This window comes from Netta rufina (assembly GCF_964035555.1).
Source record: "Netta rufina genome assembly, chromosome: 18".
In the NCBI taxonomy this organism is placed as follows: Eukaryota; Metazoa; Chordata; class Aves; order Anseriformes; family Anatidae; genus Netta; species Netta rufina.
In genome coordinates, this window is record NC_140142.1 from 1,991,839 (window position 1) to 2,011,595 (window position 19,757).

General features: G+C 50.5%; 1 protein-coding gene across 1 annotated transcript in view; it reads right to left on the minus strand.

The window, feature by feature from the left end:
* The window catches only part of LOC311216124 (olfactory receptor 14C36-like), a gene marked incomplete at both ends in the record, with an annotated part of 50,075 nt that extends 39,757 nt beyond the window's left edge, over positions 1 to 10,318 (minus strand). The window contains one exon of the mRNA XM_084297669.1: positions 10,253 to 10,318. Within this exon, the coding sequence (XP_084153795.1) occupies positions 10,253 to 10,318 (66 nt within the window). The remainder of the gene's footprint in view (positions 1 to 10,252) is intronic.
* Between the last annotated feature and the right edge of the window lie 9,439 nt (positions 10,319 to 19,757).

Below are 19,757 nucleotides of genomic sequence, written 5' to 3' on the forward strand. Positions count from 1 at the left end.
CAGTGTCACCTTCACACTGCCTTTGTCTCCTTGTCCTCACTGCCTCCAGTGTTCTGCTCTAACGAGCTCCAAGGGAGGCTGTGTCAGTGCTGGCCCTCAGGGGGACACTGCAGGAAACTTGCCTCTGACTTGCACTTCTGGAGAGATGTCTTCAATTGTCTCTGAGTGCCTGAGGTTCGTGGGCTCATCAGCAAAGCCCCCAGAGGGGTGATTCCAGTGCCTTGGGCTGGTGCTGTGCTGCTGAGCTGGGCCGGGCTCGTGGGACAGAGAGAGCTCGTGGCAAGAGGGCCGTGGTGCAGAGAGACAGCTGTGCCCAGGAGCAGCTCCTCTGCACAGCACAGCAGGTCTGGGGGCTCTGACTGCAGCTGGCACACAGAGGAGAGAAGGAGAGAGGGGCTGAAAGCACTTGGCAGTGGGAGGATGCTGAGAGCTGCCTGCAGGAGAAACCTGCACAGCCCTTGACAAGGTATGGGTCTGGCTGCAGTGCCATGCAGCTGCAGGTCCTGGAAGGGTCTTGTGCTGGGTCTTGTTTCTGGGAGGGCAGTGGGCAATGCAGTAGGCTTTGAGAGCCCTGCTGGGTTGCCCTGCGAGGTGAGGAAATCTGGCAGAAGCCCCTTGCAGTGCCCTAAGCCAGGTACCCCTAGACAGCTATGAGTAGAGTGGCCAAGCCTCCTCCAGACCCTGCAGGAGTGCAGCTGGGATATGGGACACTCCAGCTTTCAGATATCCAGCTCTGTCTGTGGGGCATCCTCCTGGGCTGCAGGCTGTTCTCCAGCAGGATGCAGCTCTCTCGTGGCATCCTTGTGTTATCCAGGTGACCCAAGGAGAAGACACCTCCACGCTAAGGCCCTGTCCATACAGCTGGATGGCTGTCTGTTGGCAGCTGGAGTAAGGCAAAGAGGGAAGAGCTGAGGTTCTTCTCAGTCCTCCAGAGACAAGGTGAGGTTTCCATCCAGCTGCACTTGAAGTGGGCTTCTCTGCTCTCAGCTGACTCCAGATTCTTCTCATGGAAAGACCTGAGTGGGATGATCCTCAGAGAGGGGAGATACAAGGCAGTTGAAAACAAGGCTAGTGGGCAGCTGCCTGTTGAACTCTGCACTCAGATGAGTTGTTTCCAAAAACAACAGAAAGCTCATGGATTTGACAAACGGTCTGAAGTTAGGTTTTCATTGTGTTCCTGCTTCCCTCCTGCTGCACAGCAGGAAGGACTCCTCTGGAGCCACAGCAGCCCCTTCTACCAGTGCCACTCTCAGCCAGCACAAGCCACAGTTCAAGCAAGACAGCGGCAGAAAGGTTCTCCTGCAAAGAGAGAGAGGCTCAGGCTAGGTGTGCTTTAAGGCTTGCAGTAGGTTTTTCTTAGGTGTCATCTGAAATTTGTCTGCCTTCTCCTCTTCAACAGTCAACTGTCCAGAGTCAGCAAATGCCCAACAGCAGCTCTGTGAGCGAGTTCCTGCTGCTGGCATTCGCAGACACACGCGAGCTGCAGCTCCTGCACTTCGCGCTCTTCCTGGGCATCTACCTGGCTGCCCTCCTGGGCAACGGCCTCATCCTCAGCGCCGTAGCCTGCCACCACCGCCTCCACACCCCCATGTACTTCTTCCTCCTCAACCTCACCCTCCTCGACGTGGGCTGCATCTCCACCACTCTGCCCAAAGCCATGGCCAATGCCCTCTGGGACACCAGGGCCATCTCCTATCAAGGATGTGCTGCACAGGTCTTATTCTTTCTCTTCTTTATAGCAGCAGAATATTCTATTCTCACTATCATGGCCTACGACCGCTACATTGCCATCTGCAAGCCCCTGCACTACGGGAGCCTCGTGGGCAGCAGAGCTTGTGCCCAGATGGCAGCAGCTGCCTGGGGCAGTGGCTTTCTCAATGCTGTCCTGCACACAGCCAACACATTTTCCCTACCCTTCTGCCAAGGCATTGTTGTGGACCAGTTCTTCTGTGAAATCCCCCACATCCTCAAGCTCTCCTGCTCAGATGCCTACCTCAGGGAAGTCGGGGCACTTGTGTTTAGTGTTTCTTTAGCTTTTTGTTGCTTTGTTTTCATCATGTTATCCTATGTGCAGATCCTCAGGGCAGTGCTGAGGATGCCCTCTGAGCAGGGCCGGCACAAAGCCTTTTCCACGTGCCTCCCTCACCTGGCCGTGGTCTCCCTGATGGTCAGCACTGCCATGTTTGCCTACCTGAAGCCCCCCTCCATCTCCTCTCCATCCCTGGACCTGGTGATGGCAGTTCTGTACTCGGTGGTGCCACCAGCAATGAACCCTCTCATCTATAGCATGAGGAACCAGGAGCTCAGGAATGCTTTGATTAAAACTGTTTCTATACATGCTTTTTAAGCATCAGAGATGTGCTGTGTTCACTATTATTATTGTCATAATCAATAATGTAAAATAAAAATATTAATTGGAATGAGAAGTTATTTGGGAAACTGAGGGAACAATTTTTATTGTTTAAATTTTTTTATTTAAAATCTTTAATTTTTTAAAATATTATTTTTATTTGAATAATGGATTTTTTAACCATCATCATGCTAATTTATTTACCTTATCCCAGTCATCTCATGTACCTGTAGACCTAGGTTTCCTCCGTGAATAAAGACAATAAGGAAGGCATCCGAAATACATTCAGAATGTCACTGGTCAGAGGTCCCGTGTCCTCATGGGAGCAGCCCCAGCATGCAGGAGGGGCTCAGGGCCAAGAGCCCAGTTGCGACATACAGGAGCAGCCTCAGTGTCACTTGGGGCTGCCCCTCACTGCCTGTTGGGCTCTGCCTCTCTGCTGCCTTTGGGTTGGGGCTGCTGCTTCCCTGGAGCCATGGCCATGGGCAGCAGCAGGACGTGGCCTTTTCCCTGCTGCTCTCTTGGCTTCCAGTTTGTTCTCTTGTGCTCTTATGTTTGGGTTAGCCCTGAGATCGTCTACCTTAGTGACAGTCCTGTTGTCTCTGCAGTGGCATCCCTGTCCCTGCAGGCAGCAGCAGGCACTGTGCAGCCCTGGGTCACTGCTGGCTCCCCTCCTAGCACCACAAAAATACAAGGGGCTGCTCACGGCAAACCCTGAAAACTGGAAGCCTCTTCCATTGCTGCTGCCAATGGGTCTCACAGGAAAAGCTTAATGGACCCGTAGCATAATGCACCAGCATCACCATAGTTGGCCCCAGAACAGGAGACACTAGAGAGGCCCAGAGCCACCTTTGTGCCAGCAGCTGCGGTGCCTTGCGAGGGGCTGGGGCTGTGGTGGCTGTGCCCAGAGCCCTGCAGTAGCCTGCACTGGGCACTGCCCTGGGACCAGCACAGCCTGGGCTACTGGGCTGGGGAGAGGGCAGGGAGGTGGGGAGAGGTGGGCAGGGGCTGGGCTGGGCTGGGCAGTACCTGGCAGAGGGCAACAGCAGCGTCAGGGAGAGGTGGCAGCATGCAGGGGAGGGCTCCCAGCAGGGCTTGGTGCTGCAGAGCCAGGGCTGTGCAAAGGGAGCCCAGAGCTGCAGGGGCAGGGGAGAGGAGGCCAAGGGCCAGGACAGCTGCTGCAGGGGCAGGGAGCTCAGCATGGCCCTTGCAGCCCCCTGCCCTGGGCCTGCCTCTGCCCTTGGGCTCGGCCCCGGCCTTGGCTCTGCTGGCAGGAGCGCTCTTGGCATGCGCTTCCTGGCCTCCCCTTGCCTGAGCACAGCTGCTGCCCACTCAGGCTGCTGCCTCAAACGTGTCCTCACAAGCAACACCACCCCTTGGGCTGCTTCTGCTGGCCTCCCCCACCCCACTGCCTTGACTCCTTGTCTCTGCTGGGCCCCAATTCCTTCACCGAAATTCCTTCACTCACTGTCAGCACCCTCTCCCTTGCCATGATGGGATGTGTTTCCAGTGGGCTGTTTACCAGACACAGTTATAAATACGACAAGCAGGTGTAGAGGAGTCCTACTTCCAGACAGGGGCGGGCAGGAAGAAAAGCGACAATCAGGTTTACTGGACTGTGTATATTTAATGGCCTGGCACATCAGATCCACAAATGTATTGGGCTCTACTGGACACCGGTGCACAGTGTACCCTAATGCCATCAAGCTAGAAAGAGGTAGAACCCACCTGTATTTCTGGAGTGACAGGGGCAGCCCAAGAGAAAACTGTACTGGAGGTTGAAGTGAGTCTAACTGGGAAGAAATGGCACAAGCACCCCATTGGGACTGGCCCAGAGGCTATGTGCATCCTCGGCTTAGACTGCATCAGGAGAGGGAACTTCAAAGTTTCAAGAGGGCACCACCAGTGGGGCTTTGGCAGAGCTGCCCTGGAGACAAAGGACATGAACCAGTTGCCATCCATGAGCTGGGTCATCGACTGGAGAGCAAAGGAGTAGATGTAGAGCTTGGGAGTGTGGTGTAGTGATGGCCTTGTCAGCACTAAGGCAAAGTTACCTACCTGGGTGACACGTCCCAGAGTAGTGTCAGGCACAATGCAATTCTTTTTGCCTTCTGCATCTATAGCACAGGAAGTAGGACTCTGCCCTACTCTATTGACTAGGCAGCTCTTTTCACTCTACTCAATTTAGGTTTCCATGTCTGGAAGGGGACAATTTCCCAAAAGCGGCCAAGCTCATGGGTACAGCTACAGCCAATGAACATATATTTCCTTTACTTTTCTTCCTGAGCTTTCCATGGAAGACCCAGTAGAGACTATGGATGTCCAGTTGTCTACTAAGATTTATTTACAGTTTCTCAGATCCCAATGGTCATTTCAAATTTTATTTTATTTTATTTTATTTTATTTTATTTTATTTTATTTTATTTTATTTTATTTTATTTTATTTTATTTTATTTTATTTTATTTTATTTTATTTTATTTTATTTTATGTTATTTATTACTTTAATTGTTTCCCAAGGAACCCCTGACTTGTCTTAGAAAGGGTTTCATGTGCTGGGCTGGGCTGCAGTTACATGGACAAAGACCACTGTTGGCAGTGGAGATGTCAGACCTCCAGACTCTGCTTTTCCTCCCGATGGAGTTCTCCAAAGAAGTCACCCTGGATGAATAGCAATAGGAGAATGATGCTCCAAACTGAAATGCAACAAAATTCAGCTTTTGAAACAAAAAAATATTTTTATTATGTGCTTTGTGAAATCTTTTCCCTTAACTACGTCATGCAAACTGCAATTAGCTGCACAAGGCGTGAAAGCTTGAAGAAAACTATGGAGGAGATGTTAGGAATTTCTGCATTTGAATGAGTTCCATGGTGTATTGTGGTGCTGAGTCTATGAAGCTCAGGTACTGAGAAGACAATGATGCAACTGCTAGAGAAAGTAAAGTCAGAAGGAAAAGCTGAAGTGACTTGGAGTATTAATGGGCCCCACTGAGGGCTGTTACTAACAAAGACTCCCCAGGGAATTGTTAGGGCAGATAATTGGAGGCCATGATTGCAGACAGGCAAAGCACTGTGCTGAGAAAAGTCTTGGTTGGTTTTGGTGATGCAGAAGAGCCAAGGTCTGGCCCCAGCCTCTGGAAGCGGAGATTCTGCACCCCCACATCTGGCTCAAGGCTTTTCCTAGGGATCCGTGGGATGTGGTGGGCGGTGTGATGCGGTGAGGACAACAGTGGTGTGAAACCTTTGAGCTGCTGCACACAGTTGTAAGGAATCCATAAATCCCCATCACAATGAATATAACATATCTCCTCCTAAACTCTAGCCAAGGGGACAAAAACTTCACGGCTGTTAGAGCCTTCCCTTTTTACCAGCAACCTCTGCCTTCTCCTTTGCAGGCTTTCCATTGCTGTCCCACACATTGCCCTATTTTCTTGAAGTCTGCAGACACCCATCTCAGTTCACCATCTTGCTCTCATGCCTTGCTTTCACTGATGTCTGGTCAGCCCTCACCAGCTGTTCCTTGAAACACAAAGCCAGGGTCTTATCAGAGGGTAACCTCTGGCACCACAGCATGACCCTTTGAGGGACATTTCTCCCTCTTTGTGATAAGTGCCAGCCTTCCATGGAACACTTTGTGGCACTTTTTTCTCTCCTGCTCTTTCCTACTGCCAAAGGAAAGTTCCATGAGGGTGGAAACCCCTCCTGAAGTAGGCATCCCAACCCAGCAGGTTCCCTGCGGCCTCTCAGCCAAGCAGACACAAGTCACCTCAGCAGCAGCTTCCAAGCCAGGGCCCTGCTGCTGGCCTTGCAGCTTCTTGGCTACACACAGCCAAGCCTTGTGCCTGCTGCTGCCCAGCCATGGACTCAAGCAGAAGGGACAGGACAACCCATCTGGGGGCCTTCTTTCTGCCTGGGTCTTCCTGGATCCGGAGGAAGAGGGGATGCCCCAGTCAGCACGTCAAACAGGTGCCTTCTGTTGGCCTAGCAGGGCCACTGCCAGATATCACCACAAAAGTGCAGCTCCCAGGGAGAAGCCAAGGGTGACCTGCCAGCTACAGACACAAGTGACCTCCCAGTCCCTTTCCGTGACACGTTCCTGCTGCTCTCCTACCAACTGCAGAGACAGAAGTGACCTCACAGTCACTGCCACAGTCACATTCCTCCTGCTGGGGCAAGAGATCCTCAGGCAGAGCTGAGCTCATCACAGCATTCCCACCCGTCTCCTCCTTGTGGCCCACAGGCTGATCAGTTCAGGGTGAGCAAAAGACTAAAGATAAAGGGAAGCAGCAATAGGCTGTGTTTTGGCTTGAAGGGATACTTTGAGGTCAGGCATAAGAGTAGTGGATTCCTGTCAGGGTGTGGAGTAGCATTTAGGTTTGACGATTAATGTCAGTGATTAAAATAGTGCAAGTGCTATACATGACTATTTTAAGTCAGTGTTACAGCAGAATCAACATTGCCTGAATGTTCTAAACTCACAAAAATCATTAATTTTTTCTGGCCAATATTCTCTTTCCTCCCTCAAATCTCACATCTCTCCTGGCCAGGCTTTTCCTGACTTCCCCATATCAGTCATCTTCCTAGGGGCAGCTTTCTGATGGCTTTCATGATCTCAAAGTATCTGCCTCACATCTGTTGGCTGCTCCTTTTTTGAGACTGACATGGCACACAAGTCAGGATGGAAAATAACCCAAAGCTGTAGGTGAACCCTACAGAATGTGTCCAGCAGCTCTTATACCACCCCAAAATTTTTTTTCCTGCCTCCAACTTTTAGGTATGGAATGGTTTCTGTGCACCCAGGCTATCTTTTCCAAACCCTCATGCATGGTTCAGTTTGCTCCAAGCATCTTGGAGGCAGTGGCCCTCTCTGTGTAGAAAACTGAAAGCAGTCCTAAAGAATGACTTCAGGCAAAAGCTGACACCTCTGACATGACAACCCCTACCCCAGACCTCTTCCACTATGGGGCCTACCAGGTACTTAGAAGGAGCCGATCTCAGAAACTACATGCACAGCAAGTGCCTTCTGCTGCCCTACCATGGACGCTGGCAGATGTGAGCCTAAAGGCACAGATCCCAGCCAGGAGTCAAGGGTGACCTGTCAGCTACTTGAGAATGCAGTCACATCACAGGCCATTTAACAGCCATTCGCTGGACTTAGTGTTTCTGATGCACCAGTGAGCAAAGAATACCACACCTACAAAACACCCCCTTTTTGGGCCAGGACCTGCCCAGGTGGAAGTGATCTGGTTGTGATCCACCAAGCTCATGACACACCTGCTGGGCTCCCAGCCTCTCTGAGACACAGGGGCCAGTTCTGTGCCAGTCCTGTGAGGTGCTACGGCAGGAGGGACCTTTCAGGCAATGTTCCAGCCCCGTGCCTGTTGGTGGTCTTTCAGCTCCTTGTGCACAGTGAAGATCACGCTCACATCCAGAAGTTATGTGCCTGAAGCCAGCCTACAAGACCCTCACGGGAAGCATCCTTGCAGCCCCAGCCCCAGCTGGCAGTGCTGCTCTGCAGAGCGAGGGGGCTGTAGTGCCTGGGGCACGGGGGCACTCTGCAGGGCTGTGCTGGGCAGGCTGGGAGGCAGATCCAGCTCATGGGGTCACTGCCATTGCCCCAGGGCTGCAAGGAATCACTCACCAGTCTCCTTTGCTGGGGTTTATGTGTGCCATGGGGCTGCAGAGCTCTCCTCTGCCTGCTCACACCAGATTGAGCACTTGAGCTCTGCTCAGTCCACCTTGGAGGAGATCCCCCCTTAGGAGGGAAGTGCTGCAGTGGAGGCCAGCTGTGCCACTGTCGTGCCCACTGCCTGTCCCTGCCTGCAGTCCCAGCACAGCCCCACAGCAGCGTTGGCACCAAGCTCCAGGAGCAGCCGGGCCTGACCCCACCAGCAGAGCTCAGCAGGAGAGGGCAGTAGTGGCAAGAGAGCAGCTCTGCATGCCCCAAGCGCTGGTGCTCCCTGGCTATGCCGCTGGGATGGGACTCTTTTCCTCTGCACCCCTGCACACGGGCATTGCCCCTGCAGAGCCTGGTCTCAGAGGAAGGACGTCAGACAAAAAAGGTAGTTAAATCTTAACTTCCTTAAGGTTAAATTCATGGAGAGCATGGCTTCACATGCACAGAGTCTATGAGCTATATTCAACAGGTACATCCATATCATCTTAATGGGTGTTCATTAGCTGAATTAATGTAATAAGAATATGCACAAACACAACCACAAACAAAACAAAACAAAACAGGTATACTGGTATTAAGCCAATTATTTGCATTATAAGACATGTGCAGAAGCAGATCAAAAAATTCTTGTATCCAAGACACATCTAGTCATCTATATCCACAAGGCATGCTTGAGCTCCTGGGTCCTCATGCTACAGATGAGGACATGCTCTGCTGGAGGGACCACTGAGTACAGAACTGCCACCACCAGGTCCAGGGATGGGGAGGGGATGGAGGAGGGCTTCAGGCAGGCAACCATGACAGGCCTGAGGGAGACGGACACCATGGCCAGGTGAGGGAGGCACGTGGAAAAGGCTTTGTGCCGGCCCTGCTATAGAGACGACAGGACTGTCACCTAGATCCACAAGGTCGAATCCAAATGCACTGCTTCTACATGTGGAAGCTGGGCTCTTGGTCCTGAGCCCATCCTGTATGCTGGGGCTGCTCCCCCAGCTCCAGAGGATTTGGGAAGAGAGGGATACTGAGACCAATGAATTTCTGATGGTATCTTTATTTGTCTTTATCTGCCAAGGAAGCCTGGTTCTGTATGTATGTTAGATGATGTGGTCAACCTTACAAAAGATGTAACATTCTGAATGGTAAGAATGAGATTATAAAAAACAAAATGAAATATTGTTCAAATACTAACAGAGAAAAATAATGTAAAAAATTGTGTCATTTTCCCAAATACTCTTTGATTTCTCTTGGGATTCTTATTAATGATAATGTTATGAAAACACTAGTAATGATAAAAAAGATACGATATAATGTGAAACAAAATATTTGCACATTATTAAGAATACATCTTCTGAACACATCATGGATGCTTAAGAAGCATGTATGGAAACAGTTTCCTCACTGCTTTCTTGAGCTCCTGGTTCCTCATGCTGTAGATGAGGGGGTTCACTGCTGGAGGCACCACCGAGTACAGAAGTGCAACGACCAGGTCCAGGGATGGAGAGGAAATGGAGGGGGGCTTCAGGTAGGAAAATATGCCAGTGCTAATGAAGAGGGAGACCACAGCCAGATGAGGGAGGCACGTGGAAAAGGCTTTGTGCCGGCCCTGCTCAGAGGGCATCCTCAGCACTGCCCTGAAGATCTGCACATAGGACAGCACTATGAAAGCAAAACAACCAAAGACTAAAGAAACACTAAACACAAGTGCCCCAACTTCCCTGAGGTAGGCATGTGAGCAGGAGAGCTTGAGGATGTGGGGGATTTTGCAAAAGAACTGGTCCACAGCATTGCCTTGGCAGAGGGGCAGGGAAAATGTAGTGGCCGTGTGCAGGACAGCATTGAGAAAGCCACTGCCCCAGGCAGCTGCTGCCATCTGGGCACAAGCTCTGCTGCCCACGAGGCTCCCGTAATGCAGGGGCTTGCAGATGGCAACGTAGCGGTCGTAGGCCATGACAGTAAGGTTATAATACTCTGCTGATATGAAGAAGAGAAAGAAAAAGACCTGTGCAGCACATCCTTGATAGGAGATTGCTCTGGTGTCCCAGAGGGCATTGGACATGGTTTTGGGTAGAGTGGTGGAGATGCAGCCCACGTCGAGTAGGGCGAGGTTGAGGAGGAAGAAGTACATGGGGGTGTGGAGGCGGTGGTGGCAGGCTACGGCGCTGAGGATGAGGCCGTTGCCCAGGAGGGCAGCCAGGTAGATGCCCAGGAAGAGCGCGAAGTGCAGGAGCTGCAGCTCGTGCGTGTCTGCGAATGCCAGCAGGAGGAACTCTGTGATGGTGCTTCTGTTGGACATCTTATTTTTCGGGATGTGGTCCTGAACAATGAAGAGGATGAGAATAATAAAGTACAAGAAATGCATCAGAGGAAAATTAATTCCATTTCTCATTTAAAATCATCACTTTTATTGTGCACTTTCTGGCAGACATTTGGCAGATCCCTTTCATGCATCCTGATTCATTCTGCCTGACGGTGTCTGTTGGAACAGGGGGCTCTACTGTGGGCAGTGCAGGAATCAGTCCTGTCCTACAGCAAGAGGTGAAGAGGAACATGGGGAAATGTCAGTTTCTCTTCCATCCTGATCTCAAAGAGGTTTTCCCCGGTGTTGCTCCCATGTCACCAAACTGCAAAGCAGAGTTGTGGAGGCTTTTTTTTAATTTTATTTTAAATTTTTGTTTTTTGAGTTTTTTGTTTCAGCTGTCCCACCACTCCTGAAGAGTGTTTCCAAGTCACAAACCCTGGTTATTTCTACTGGACTCAAAGGGAATCCTTGTAGATCATTATCAGAGAAAAAGGGACTGTCACTTTAGTGCACAGTGTTCTTCAGGGAGGACAGCCAGTCTGTCCATCAAGTATGGTCTCAGCTGCCCTGTGAGAGCTGCAGGAAAGTTCTACTCACATGTTTGATTGAAAAGAACAAAGACACTGCTGAGAGCAGAGGAATCCAGGCTCAAAGTGCACATCTCCACACCCCTCACCCTGTCCCCGTACTCCCCTTCACTCAAGCACACCGAGGGCTCACTACCTGGGCATGTGAAACCCCCATCCCCAGCCAGCCTGGGAACAAGACCAGCAGCAGCACGGCCAGCTGGAGAAGCCAGGAGGAATGCCAGCGTGCTCCTGCCAGGGGAGGCAAGGCCAGGGAGGGACAGACGGAAACTCAGCAGACCGTCCTGTGCTGCAGCTCTGCCTGCAGACAATGCAGCTCCTGCTCATTGCAAATGATCTGTGCTCACTTCAAGCCGGCAGAGACCTCCCAAAGACAGGGATGTCTCCCAGCACTAGGAATCGGGGAGCTTGCAGCTCTTAAAGATCATCTAGGATAAAACCTGAGAGGAACACAAAATGATGTTGATGCAGTTTCTGGGCTGAGGTGTGGAAAGGAACTTTATAAACTTCATTGCAGACAACCAGCACTCTCACTGAAATTCTCTTGGAGTCTCAGTCTCCACTACAATAATGTCAATCCATTACCATGAAACCATGTCTCCCCTCCACTGCAGGAATCTGCAAGCACAGGCTACAGAAAAATTCTTCCCTTTCAGGTACCCCCTCTCTTGGTCTTCCTCTTGAAATATGCAATCATAAATGTTATTCTATACAGCATTTTCTACTCATTTTTGTAGAAATAGAGACAACGACCCTGACAGATGCTATCAGCCATTGGATGTGCCAGCTGTAGAAGACCCCTCTGGAAACCCCACCTGCATGGCCCTGCTGCCAGAGCCTCAAGGTGTCAAGAGCCTGCAGATGTGTCCTGCCACACGCTGCCCTCTGTTGTTGCACTCCTCAGTGCCTCCAAGCCCTCTCTCCTTCTCTCCTCTCTGTGTGCCAGCTGCGGTCAGAGCCCCCAGCCCTGCTGTGCTGTGCAGAGGAGCTGCTCCTGGGCACAGCTGTCTCTCTGCAGCGCTTGCCAGGAGCTGCCCTTGGGCCCAGGAGCCCGGCCCAGCTCAGCAGCACAGCACCCGACCATGGCATCGCTTGCTCTGTGCCCTTGGGCTCCCTTGAGGTGTCCCCAAGGCCTCAGGGCTGACAGCTCCCCAAGGCAGCAGGGTCTCTGCTGGGGTGTGCTCACTGAGGCAGACTGAACTGATCATCTACTGCTCCTCTCTGAACACAAGATTTTTAGAATTGTGATTTGCGCTGTTGGACTGTGGTTGTCAAACATGATGTGCTTTAACCTGCCAGGCAGCTCAGCACCACACAGCTGTTAGCTCACACCAACCCCCCCACATGCTTATCGGTTGAGGTCAGGGCAGTTGAAAGGACTGAAATGGTAGAGAAAGAATTATAATAGCAATTATTTTTAGTACTATTATTGTTATGTACAAAGCAAGCTATACACAGTGCAATTGCTCATTGCTGACTGATGTCCAGCCTGTCCCCAACTGGTAGAACAGTGTGGTAACCATCTGCACCTGCTCTTCTTTGACCTTCAACAAGTCCACAAATGGAAGTGTCCTCCCAGGGACTGGGCAAGGTAGACAGCTCTTTAACATCCTCTCTCTTGAAGGCAGGTATCCCAAAACTCCACCTGTACCCTTTTGGATCTTGGAAGTACCCTCTCGTGGGGAAGTCTATGTCAAGGTTTCATAGATCAACATTCCTCTCCCTCCTTTCTTTTCCGGGCAGTAGTTCTCTTCCATTCTCAGGAGCCTGATTTTCACACCCTCTGTTTTCTCCTGCATGTAGAGGCAATTGATCCTGGCACAGGTTGGTGCTCTGGCCTAGCAAGAGCAGACCTGAGGGGTCTGGTCTAGTCTGGGGCCTGTCACAGTGGCTGGAGTGGCTGCGGGACATGTCAGAGGTGTTGGAGTAGCTGCAGGGCCTGTCCCAGGGGTTGGAGTGACACTGACTGAGGCTCCCTTTGGAATTCCCTTTGGAATTGCCAAGGTGATAACCCCTCCTTTTCAAGTACTTCTGCAGTTTTTAAGGATTCTGCATGTGCTCAGGGGGGAAGTTCCAAAGCACTGGAGGTGCCCACTGCTCTAGGTGCCTGCCCAGATCCTCCCATGCTCCCTGCCACTCCTAAGTCTCCTGCCTTGGGGAAGGTCTCTGGAGGGCATTCTTCAAGAGCTGTTTATCCTTAAACAAAAGTTGAAACACATTCAGGAGACATCACAATAGGACCATCCCATGGATATTCTGAGCTTTGTAGAGGTAGTGTAATTACCCTGGAGGAGAAGGGGGAGGTGGAGAAGTGGAGAAGTGTACATCCCTTTTCCTCCCCTAGATTAGCTCCTTAAAGCAAAATGGTCAAGAGTATAGTTCTTAATAGTTTCTGAGTGATGGTTCCTGAGGTATGGAGGTGATGGCAATGCTCAGTACAAAGAACAGATTTGTCACATGACCAGTAATTTTCTAGACTCATAAGCCAGTGTTACACAACATAGCAAAATAACTTTAAACCAGCTCCAGAAATGATAAAGAGCACAATGAGCACACAGGCAGTAAGTAATGTGCTATACAACACATTTCTGAAAACAAGCCCAACAGACCTGAGATCCAAAAGATTGACATTGTGATCAGCAACTATTAAACTGGTCTAATGCTTATAACAATTTAACTTTAGCACTCTGTGGTAAGATCTGTCATTATCTCAACACTTTGTGCCCCACACCGTGTGCCAAAAAGACTTCTGTGGTTTAACGCAGCAGTTAGAGTACATGGAATTATTTGAAGAGGTCCAGAGGAGGGCTACAAAGATGACCAAGGGGCTGGAGCACTTCTGCTATGAAGGCACGCTGAGAGAACTGGTACTACTCATCACTGGAGAAACCTTAGAGCAACCTTCCAGTGCTTAGAGAGGACCTACAGGAAAGCTGCAGAGACAGTCTTTGTCTGGGGGTATAGTGATAGGACAAGGAGTAATGACTTTAAACTAGAAGAGGGCAGGTTTAAATTAGATATATGGAAGAAATTATTTCCTCTTAGGATGGTGAGGCATTGGAACAGGTTTCCTGGAAAAGCTGGGAATGTCCCATCCCTGGAAGTGTTCAAGAACAGATTGAAATGAGTTTTGAGCAGCCAGGTCTAGTAGGAGGATGGTTGGAATAAGAGGATCTTTAAGGTCCCTTCCAACCCAAACCATTCTATGACTCTATGATCCCATGTTTCTATGATTATCTGTGACACTGCTACCATTGTTCTTGTGAAGCCCATAATGTCTCTCCTCAGAGATTTTAACCAAGATTTTTGGTTAGTCCAGTTGGCATCCTGTTACAAGTGGTGTCCCCCAGGGGTTGGTACTGCGACCTATCTTCTTTAATGTCTTTATTGATGACCTAGATGAGGGGAGTGAGTGTACCCTCACTAAATCTGCAGATGACACCAAGTTGGGAGGTAGTGACGATCCACATGAGGGTAGGGTGGCCTTTCAGAGGGATCAGGATAGGCTGGATTGCTGGGTTGAGGTGAACGGGATGAGGTTCAACAAGGCCAAGTGCAGGGTCCTGTAATTTGGTCACAATAACTCCATGCAACGCTATAGGCTTGGGGCAGAGTGGCTAGACTATGAAGAGGAAAAGGACCTGGGAGTGTTGATGGATGCTCAGCTGAACATGAGCCAGCTGTGTGCCCAGGTGGCCAAATAGGCCAAGGGCATCCTGGCCTGTATTAGAAATAGTGCAGCCAGCAGGAGCAGGGAGGTGATTGTCCTCCTGTACTCGGCTCTGGTGAAGCCACACCTTGAGCACTGTGTTCAGTTTTGGGCCACTCATTACAAGAAGGACACTGAGGTCCTGGAACATATCCAGAGAAGGGCAACCAAACTGTTGAGGGGACTGGAGCACAGGTCTTACGAGGAGTGGCTGAGGGAACTGAGACTATTTACTTTGGCGAAGAGGAGGCTCAGGGGAGACCTCATTGCACTCTACAACTTCCTGAAGAGAGGTTGTGATGATGTGGGGGTCAGCCTCTTCTCTCAGATAACTAATGATAGGACTCTAGCAAATGGCCACAAGTTGTGCCTGGGGATGTTTAGATTAGATATCACAAAAAACTTTTTCTCTCAAAGAGTAGTCGGGAACTAGAATGGTCTGCTCAGGGACGTGGTGGACTCACTGACCCTCAGTATTCAAGAACCAGCAGGACAAGATGCTAGGAGCTATGGCTCAGTAGCTTAGTAGGCAGTATTAGTGATAGGAAGGTTGGACCAAATGGTCTTGTAGGTCCTTTCCAAATTTGTGCTTTTATGATGTCTATGACTCTATCATAGGACAAGGGGAATGGTTTTAAACTTCAAGAGGGTAGATTTAGATTTGATAGTCAGATGAAATTCTTGACTTGAAGGTGAGGCACTGGCACTTGTGCAGTGGGTCGAGAGGTCACCCAGAAGGAGTTTGGATCAGCCCATGCCCTTGTGTTTGAAGGAACAGCTGGTGAGAGTGCAGAGGCAGCAGTGAAATCATGGGAACACCAGAGTGAGAGCAAGGTGGGGAAGAGAAGTGTCTGTCTGCAGCCTTCAGAAAAGTGTGGGACAGCATAGGAAAGCCTGCAGAGGAGAAGGCAGAGGGCTCTGACAAGAATGGAAGGCTGCAGCTGTACTGACAACTTTTTCCCCTTGGCCTTAGCTTAGGAGGAGATGTGTTATACTCATGGCATTGGGACCATGTATTCTCCTTTCAACCTTGTGCAAACACCTGGAGGTGTCATATCACTGCCCTTCACATGATATTGTGGGCATCACCCCCTGCCCCACAGACCCCAGGAAGAGTGAGACATGCGGATGCTGGAGGTGCAGGATCTCCCCTCCCAGTGGCTGGGGTCAGGCCTTGGCCCTTCTGATTCACCAAAATAAACAGTGATTTTCTCAGCACAGTGCCTTTGCCAACCTGTAATCATGGCTTCCAGTTATCTGCCCTAACAATTCCCATGGGAGGCTTTGTGAGTAACCGAATAAAATAGCCAACAGAGTATTGAGTATTCTAATACTACAGAATAGTGTAGCCAACAGAGGTGACACAGGTACTCTGATATAATGACAGCCATCAGAAAGCTGATCCGAGTTAGATGACTGATATGGGGAGGTCAGGAGTAGCCTGGCCAGGAGAAATGTGAGATTTGGGGGAGGGAAGAAGAAGGGAAGAGGAGCTCGGAAGCTTACCTTTGTAGAGGTAAGAGGGTTCATGTAATGTTGATGCTGCTGTAACACTGACTTCAGTCTTGTAACGCCTTTAAACAATAACAATAATCCCTCAACCTAAACGTTAGTCTAACATGCTGACAGGAATCCACTATTGTAAAGCAGAACTCAAAATATCACCTCAAGTAAACTCAGCCCGTAGCGCCTGTTTCTTACATTTCCTCTCTTGCTCACCCTAATCCCTGCCCTTAACACTAACATTAAATGCTCTATTTATCCCAAGACTTCTTGCCAGACCTAAACAAAACCCTAATCCATAATGCTTTCCCATACCCTAACCAGAGACCTGACACCACAAACAGAACGGTAAACCTTCCAACTAAAATTTTGTTTACTCTCTAAACCAGAAAGGTAAGTCCCAGTCTGTAGGGGACAACAGAGAGGTGAGCTCTACCTCAGGATCTCCTGCCCCAGCAGGAGCAATATGACTGTGGCAGTGATTGTGAGGTAACTTCTGTCTCTACCCTTGATAGAGCAGCAGCAGGAACGTGTCACGGAAAGGGACTGGGAGGTCACTTGTGTCTGGAGGTGGCAGGTCAGCCTTGACTTCTCCCAGGGAGCTGCACTTTTGGGCTGACATCTGGCAGTGGTGCTGCTAGGCCAGCAGAAGGCACCTGCTTGGCATGCTGACTGGGGGATCCCCTCTGCCTCCAGACCCAGCAGGACCCAGGCAGAAAGAAGGCCCCAACATGGGTTGTCCTGTCCCTTCTGCTTGAGTCCATGGCTGGGCAGCAGCAGGCACAAGGCTTGGCTGTGTGTAGCCAAGAAGCTGCAAGGCCAGCAGCAGACCCCTGGCTTGGAAGCTGCTGCTGAGGTGACTTGTGTCTGGTTGGCTGAGAGGCCACAAGGAGCCTGCTGGGTTGGGATGCCTACTTCAGGAGTGATTTCCACCCTGATGGAGCTTTTTTTGGCTGTAGGAAAGAGCAGTAGAGAAAAAAAATGCCACAAAGTGTGCATTGGAAGGATGGCACTGGCCGTGAGGAAGAAGAAATGTCCAGTGGAACAACTGGTCTCGCTGACCTAGTCGGAGGCAAAGAAGGCATTAAGTACCTCATCCTTTACGTTATCTCAAGATCTTCACCATATTTCCACTACATCCAATAAAGGATGATGGTTCTCCTTAATCCTCCTTTATTTATGGTATTTTTATAAAGAGTTTTTCATTGTCTTTAAGAGTCACAGACAGATTGAGCTCCAGCTTGGCTTTGGCCCTTCTAATTTTCACCTGCACATTCCCATAACATTCAGGACACAGCTCCAGACAAACTGACAGCATGCATGAGAAGGAAGCACAGAAGAGGTGGAACCTGGCAGCTTTCCATTCTCTTCTGTGGCTCTGTGCTGCAATGCCATTCAACTGGTTACTCCTGTATTATCCAAACTTTCCTGATGCTGCTGTCTTCTCAAAGATAGCACAATCACACGCAAAGTTTGAACTGTCTGCCTGTAGATATGAAGAGCTGACAGAATGGAGCATCAGTGTGGGGCAACCTTGAGAAACTGCAGGATTTTGCCTACAGAAACCTCTTGGCATTTACAAGGAGAAGAACCCCATACTGCACCACAGGAAGAGAAACCCACACATCAGGGCAGAATGGAACCTTGCTGAGTGAACAGTGGCCAGGAGGAGGAGGGCCTGGGCACCACAAGGGATGCCATATGAGCAGTGGTGCCTGCTCAGCAGCAGCTAGGCCAGCTTCCCACAGAGCTCCCTTACGAGGAGCATGGCCAACAAGAAGATCTGAGTTATGAGACTCCTCAGAGATCTAGTGTGGTACTACACAGAAGAGGGTCTGCAGCCAGCAGGAAAAGACATACAGGTCTAGGAGTCCCTCAGACAGCCTGGTGTGGAGAGGATCAAGGGCTATGGCAAGGCTGAAAGTCTCAACAGGACTCAGGTCTTTGTGTCCATGGCTATGGCTGTTGTCTCTGCTACTGACGCCTATAAGGAGACAGCTGATTGTTAAAGCACCAGGGCCTCATTGCCTCCTCACCCCCACCCATGAACCAGACAGGCATCATACCATTCTCCTGCACTTGGCCATGCACATCCCCATCTCCTACTGCCCCACAAAGAGCCCTGAGCAAGGTGTGAAGGGAAAGGATCCCCCTTAAAATGGGTTGGATGTCAAGTCCTGGGCCTTGTGCTTGGTGACACACATCCAGGTTTCCTACACATCAGTGTCACCTTCACATTGCCTTTGACTCCTTGTCCTCACTGCCTCCAGGGTTCTGCTCTAACAAGCTCCAAGGGAGGCTGTGTCAGTGCTGGCCCTCAATGGGACACTGCAGGAAACTTGCCTGGGACTTGGACTTCTGGAGAGATGTCTTCAATTGTCTCTGAGTGCCTGAGGTTCGTGGGCTCATCAGCAAAGCCCCCAGAGGGGTGATTGCAGTGCCTTGGGCTGGTGCTGTGCTGCTGAGCTGGGCCGGGCTCATGGGACAGAGAAAACTCATTTCAAAAGTGATCCTGTTGCAGAGAGACAGCTGTGTCCAGGAGCAGCTCCACTGCACAGCGCAGCAGGGCTGGGGGCTCTGACCGCAGCTGGCACACACAGAGGAGAGAAGGAGAGAGGGTCTGAAGGCACTTGGCAGTGGGAGGATGCTGAGAGCTGCCTGCAGGAGAAACCTGCACAGCCCTTGACAAGGTAAGGGTCTGGCTGGAGGGCCATGCAGCTGCAGGTCCTGGAAGGGTCTCCTCCTGCTGGGTCTTGTTTCTGGGAGGGCAGTGAGTAATGCAGTAGGCTTTGAGAGTCCTGCTGGGTTGCAGTGCAAGGTGAGAAAGTCTGGCAGAAGCCCCTTGGAGTGTCATAACCCAGCTGCTCTTTTTAGCCAAGAGTTGGGTGTCCAAGTCTCCTCCAGACACTGCAGGGGATGCAGATTGGATATTGGGACACCCCAGATTGCGAATATCCAGCTCTGTCCGTGGGGCATTGTCCTAGGCTGCATTCTTCTCTCCCGCAGGATGCAGCTCTCTCCTGGCATCCTTGTGTTATCCAGGTACCTCAAGGAGAAGACACCTCTGTACTAAACCCATGTCTGTGCTGCTGGATGGCTGTCTGTGGGCAGCTGGAATGAGGCTTCTGCACTCTTGGAGAAGAGGGAAAAGCTGAGATCCTGCTCATGTACCTGGAGATAAGGTGAGGATTCTGTCCATCTGCACTGGGGTTGGAGCTTCTTTGCTTTAAGCTGTCTCCACTTCTTTGGAAACGCAAGAGTGTGATTGTTCTACTAAGCATAATAAAATCTGACTCGCTCTACAGTGTGGTTGGAGGTGTTTTTTGCAACAACCCTGCAAAGTTCATGGATCCCATAAGTGGACTGAACTTGAGTTTCCCCCTTGTTCCTGCTTTCTGACTGCTTCACAGAAGGAAGGACACCTCTAAAGTCCCCAGTACTGCATGCTTGCAGTGCCAGTCTCACCCAGCATCAGCTGGGACTCAAGCGATAGAGCTGCAGAAAGCTCCTTTTGCAAAGAGAGGCTTCAGATGAGAGTGCTCTAAGGCTTGCAGTAGGCTTTCCTCAGAGAATTGTCTTCTAAACTTTTTCTGCCTTCTCCTTCTCTACGGACAACAGTGTTCAATGTCAGAAA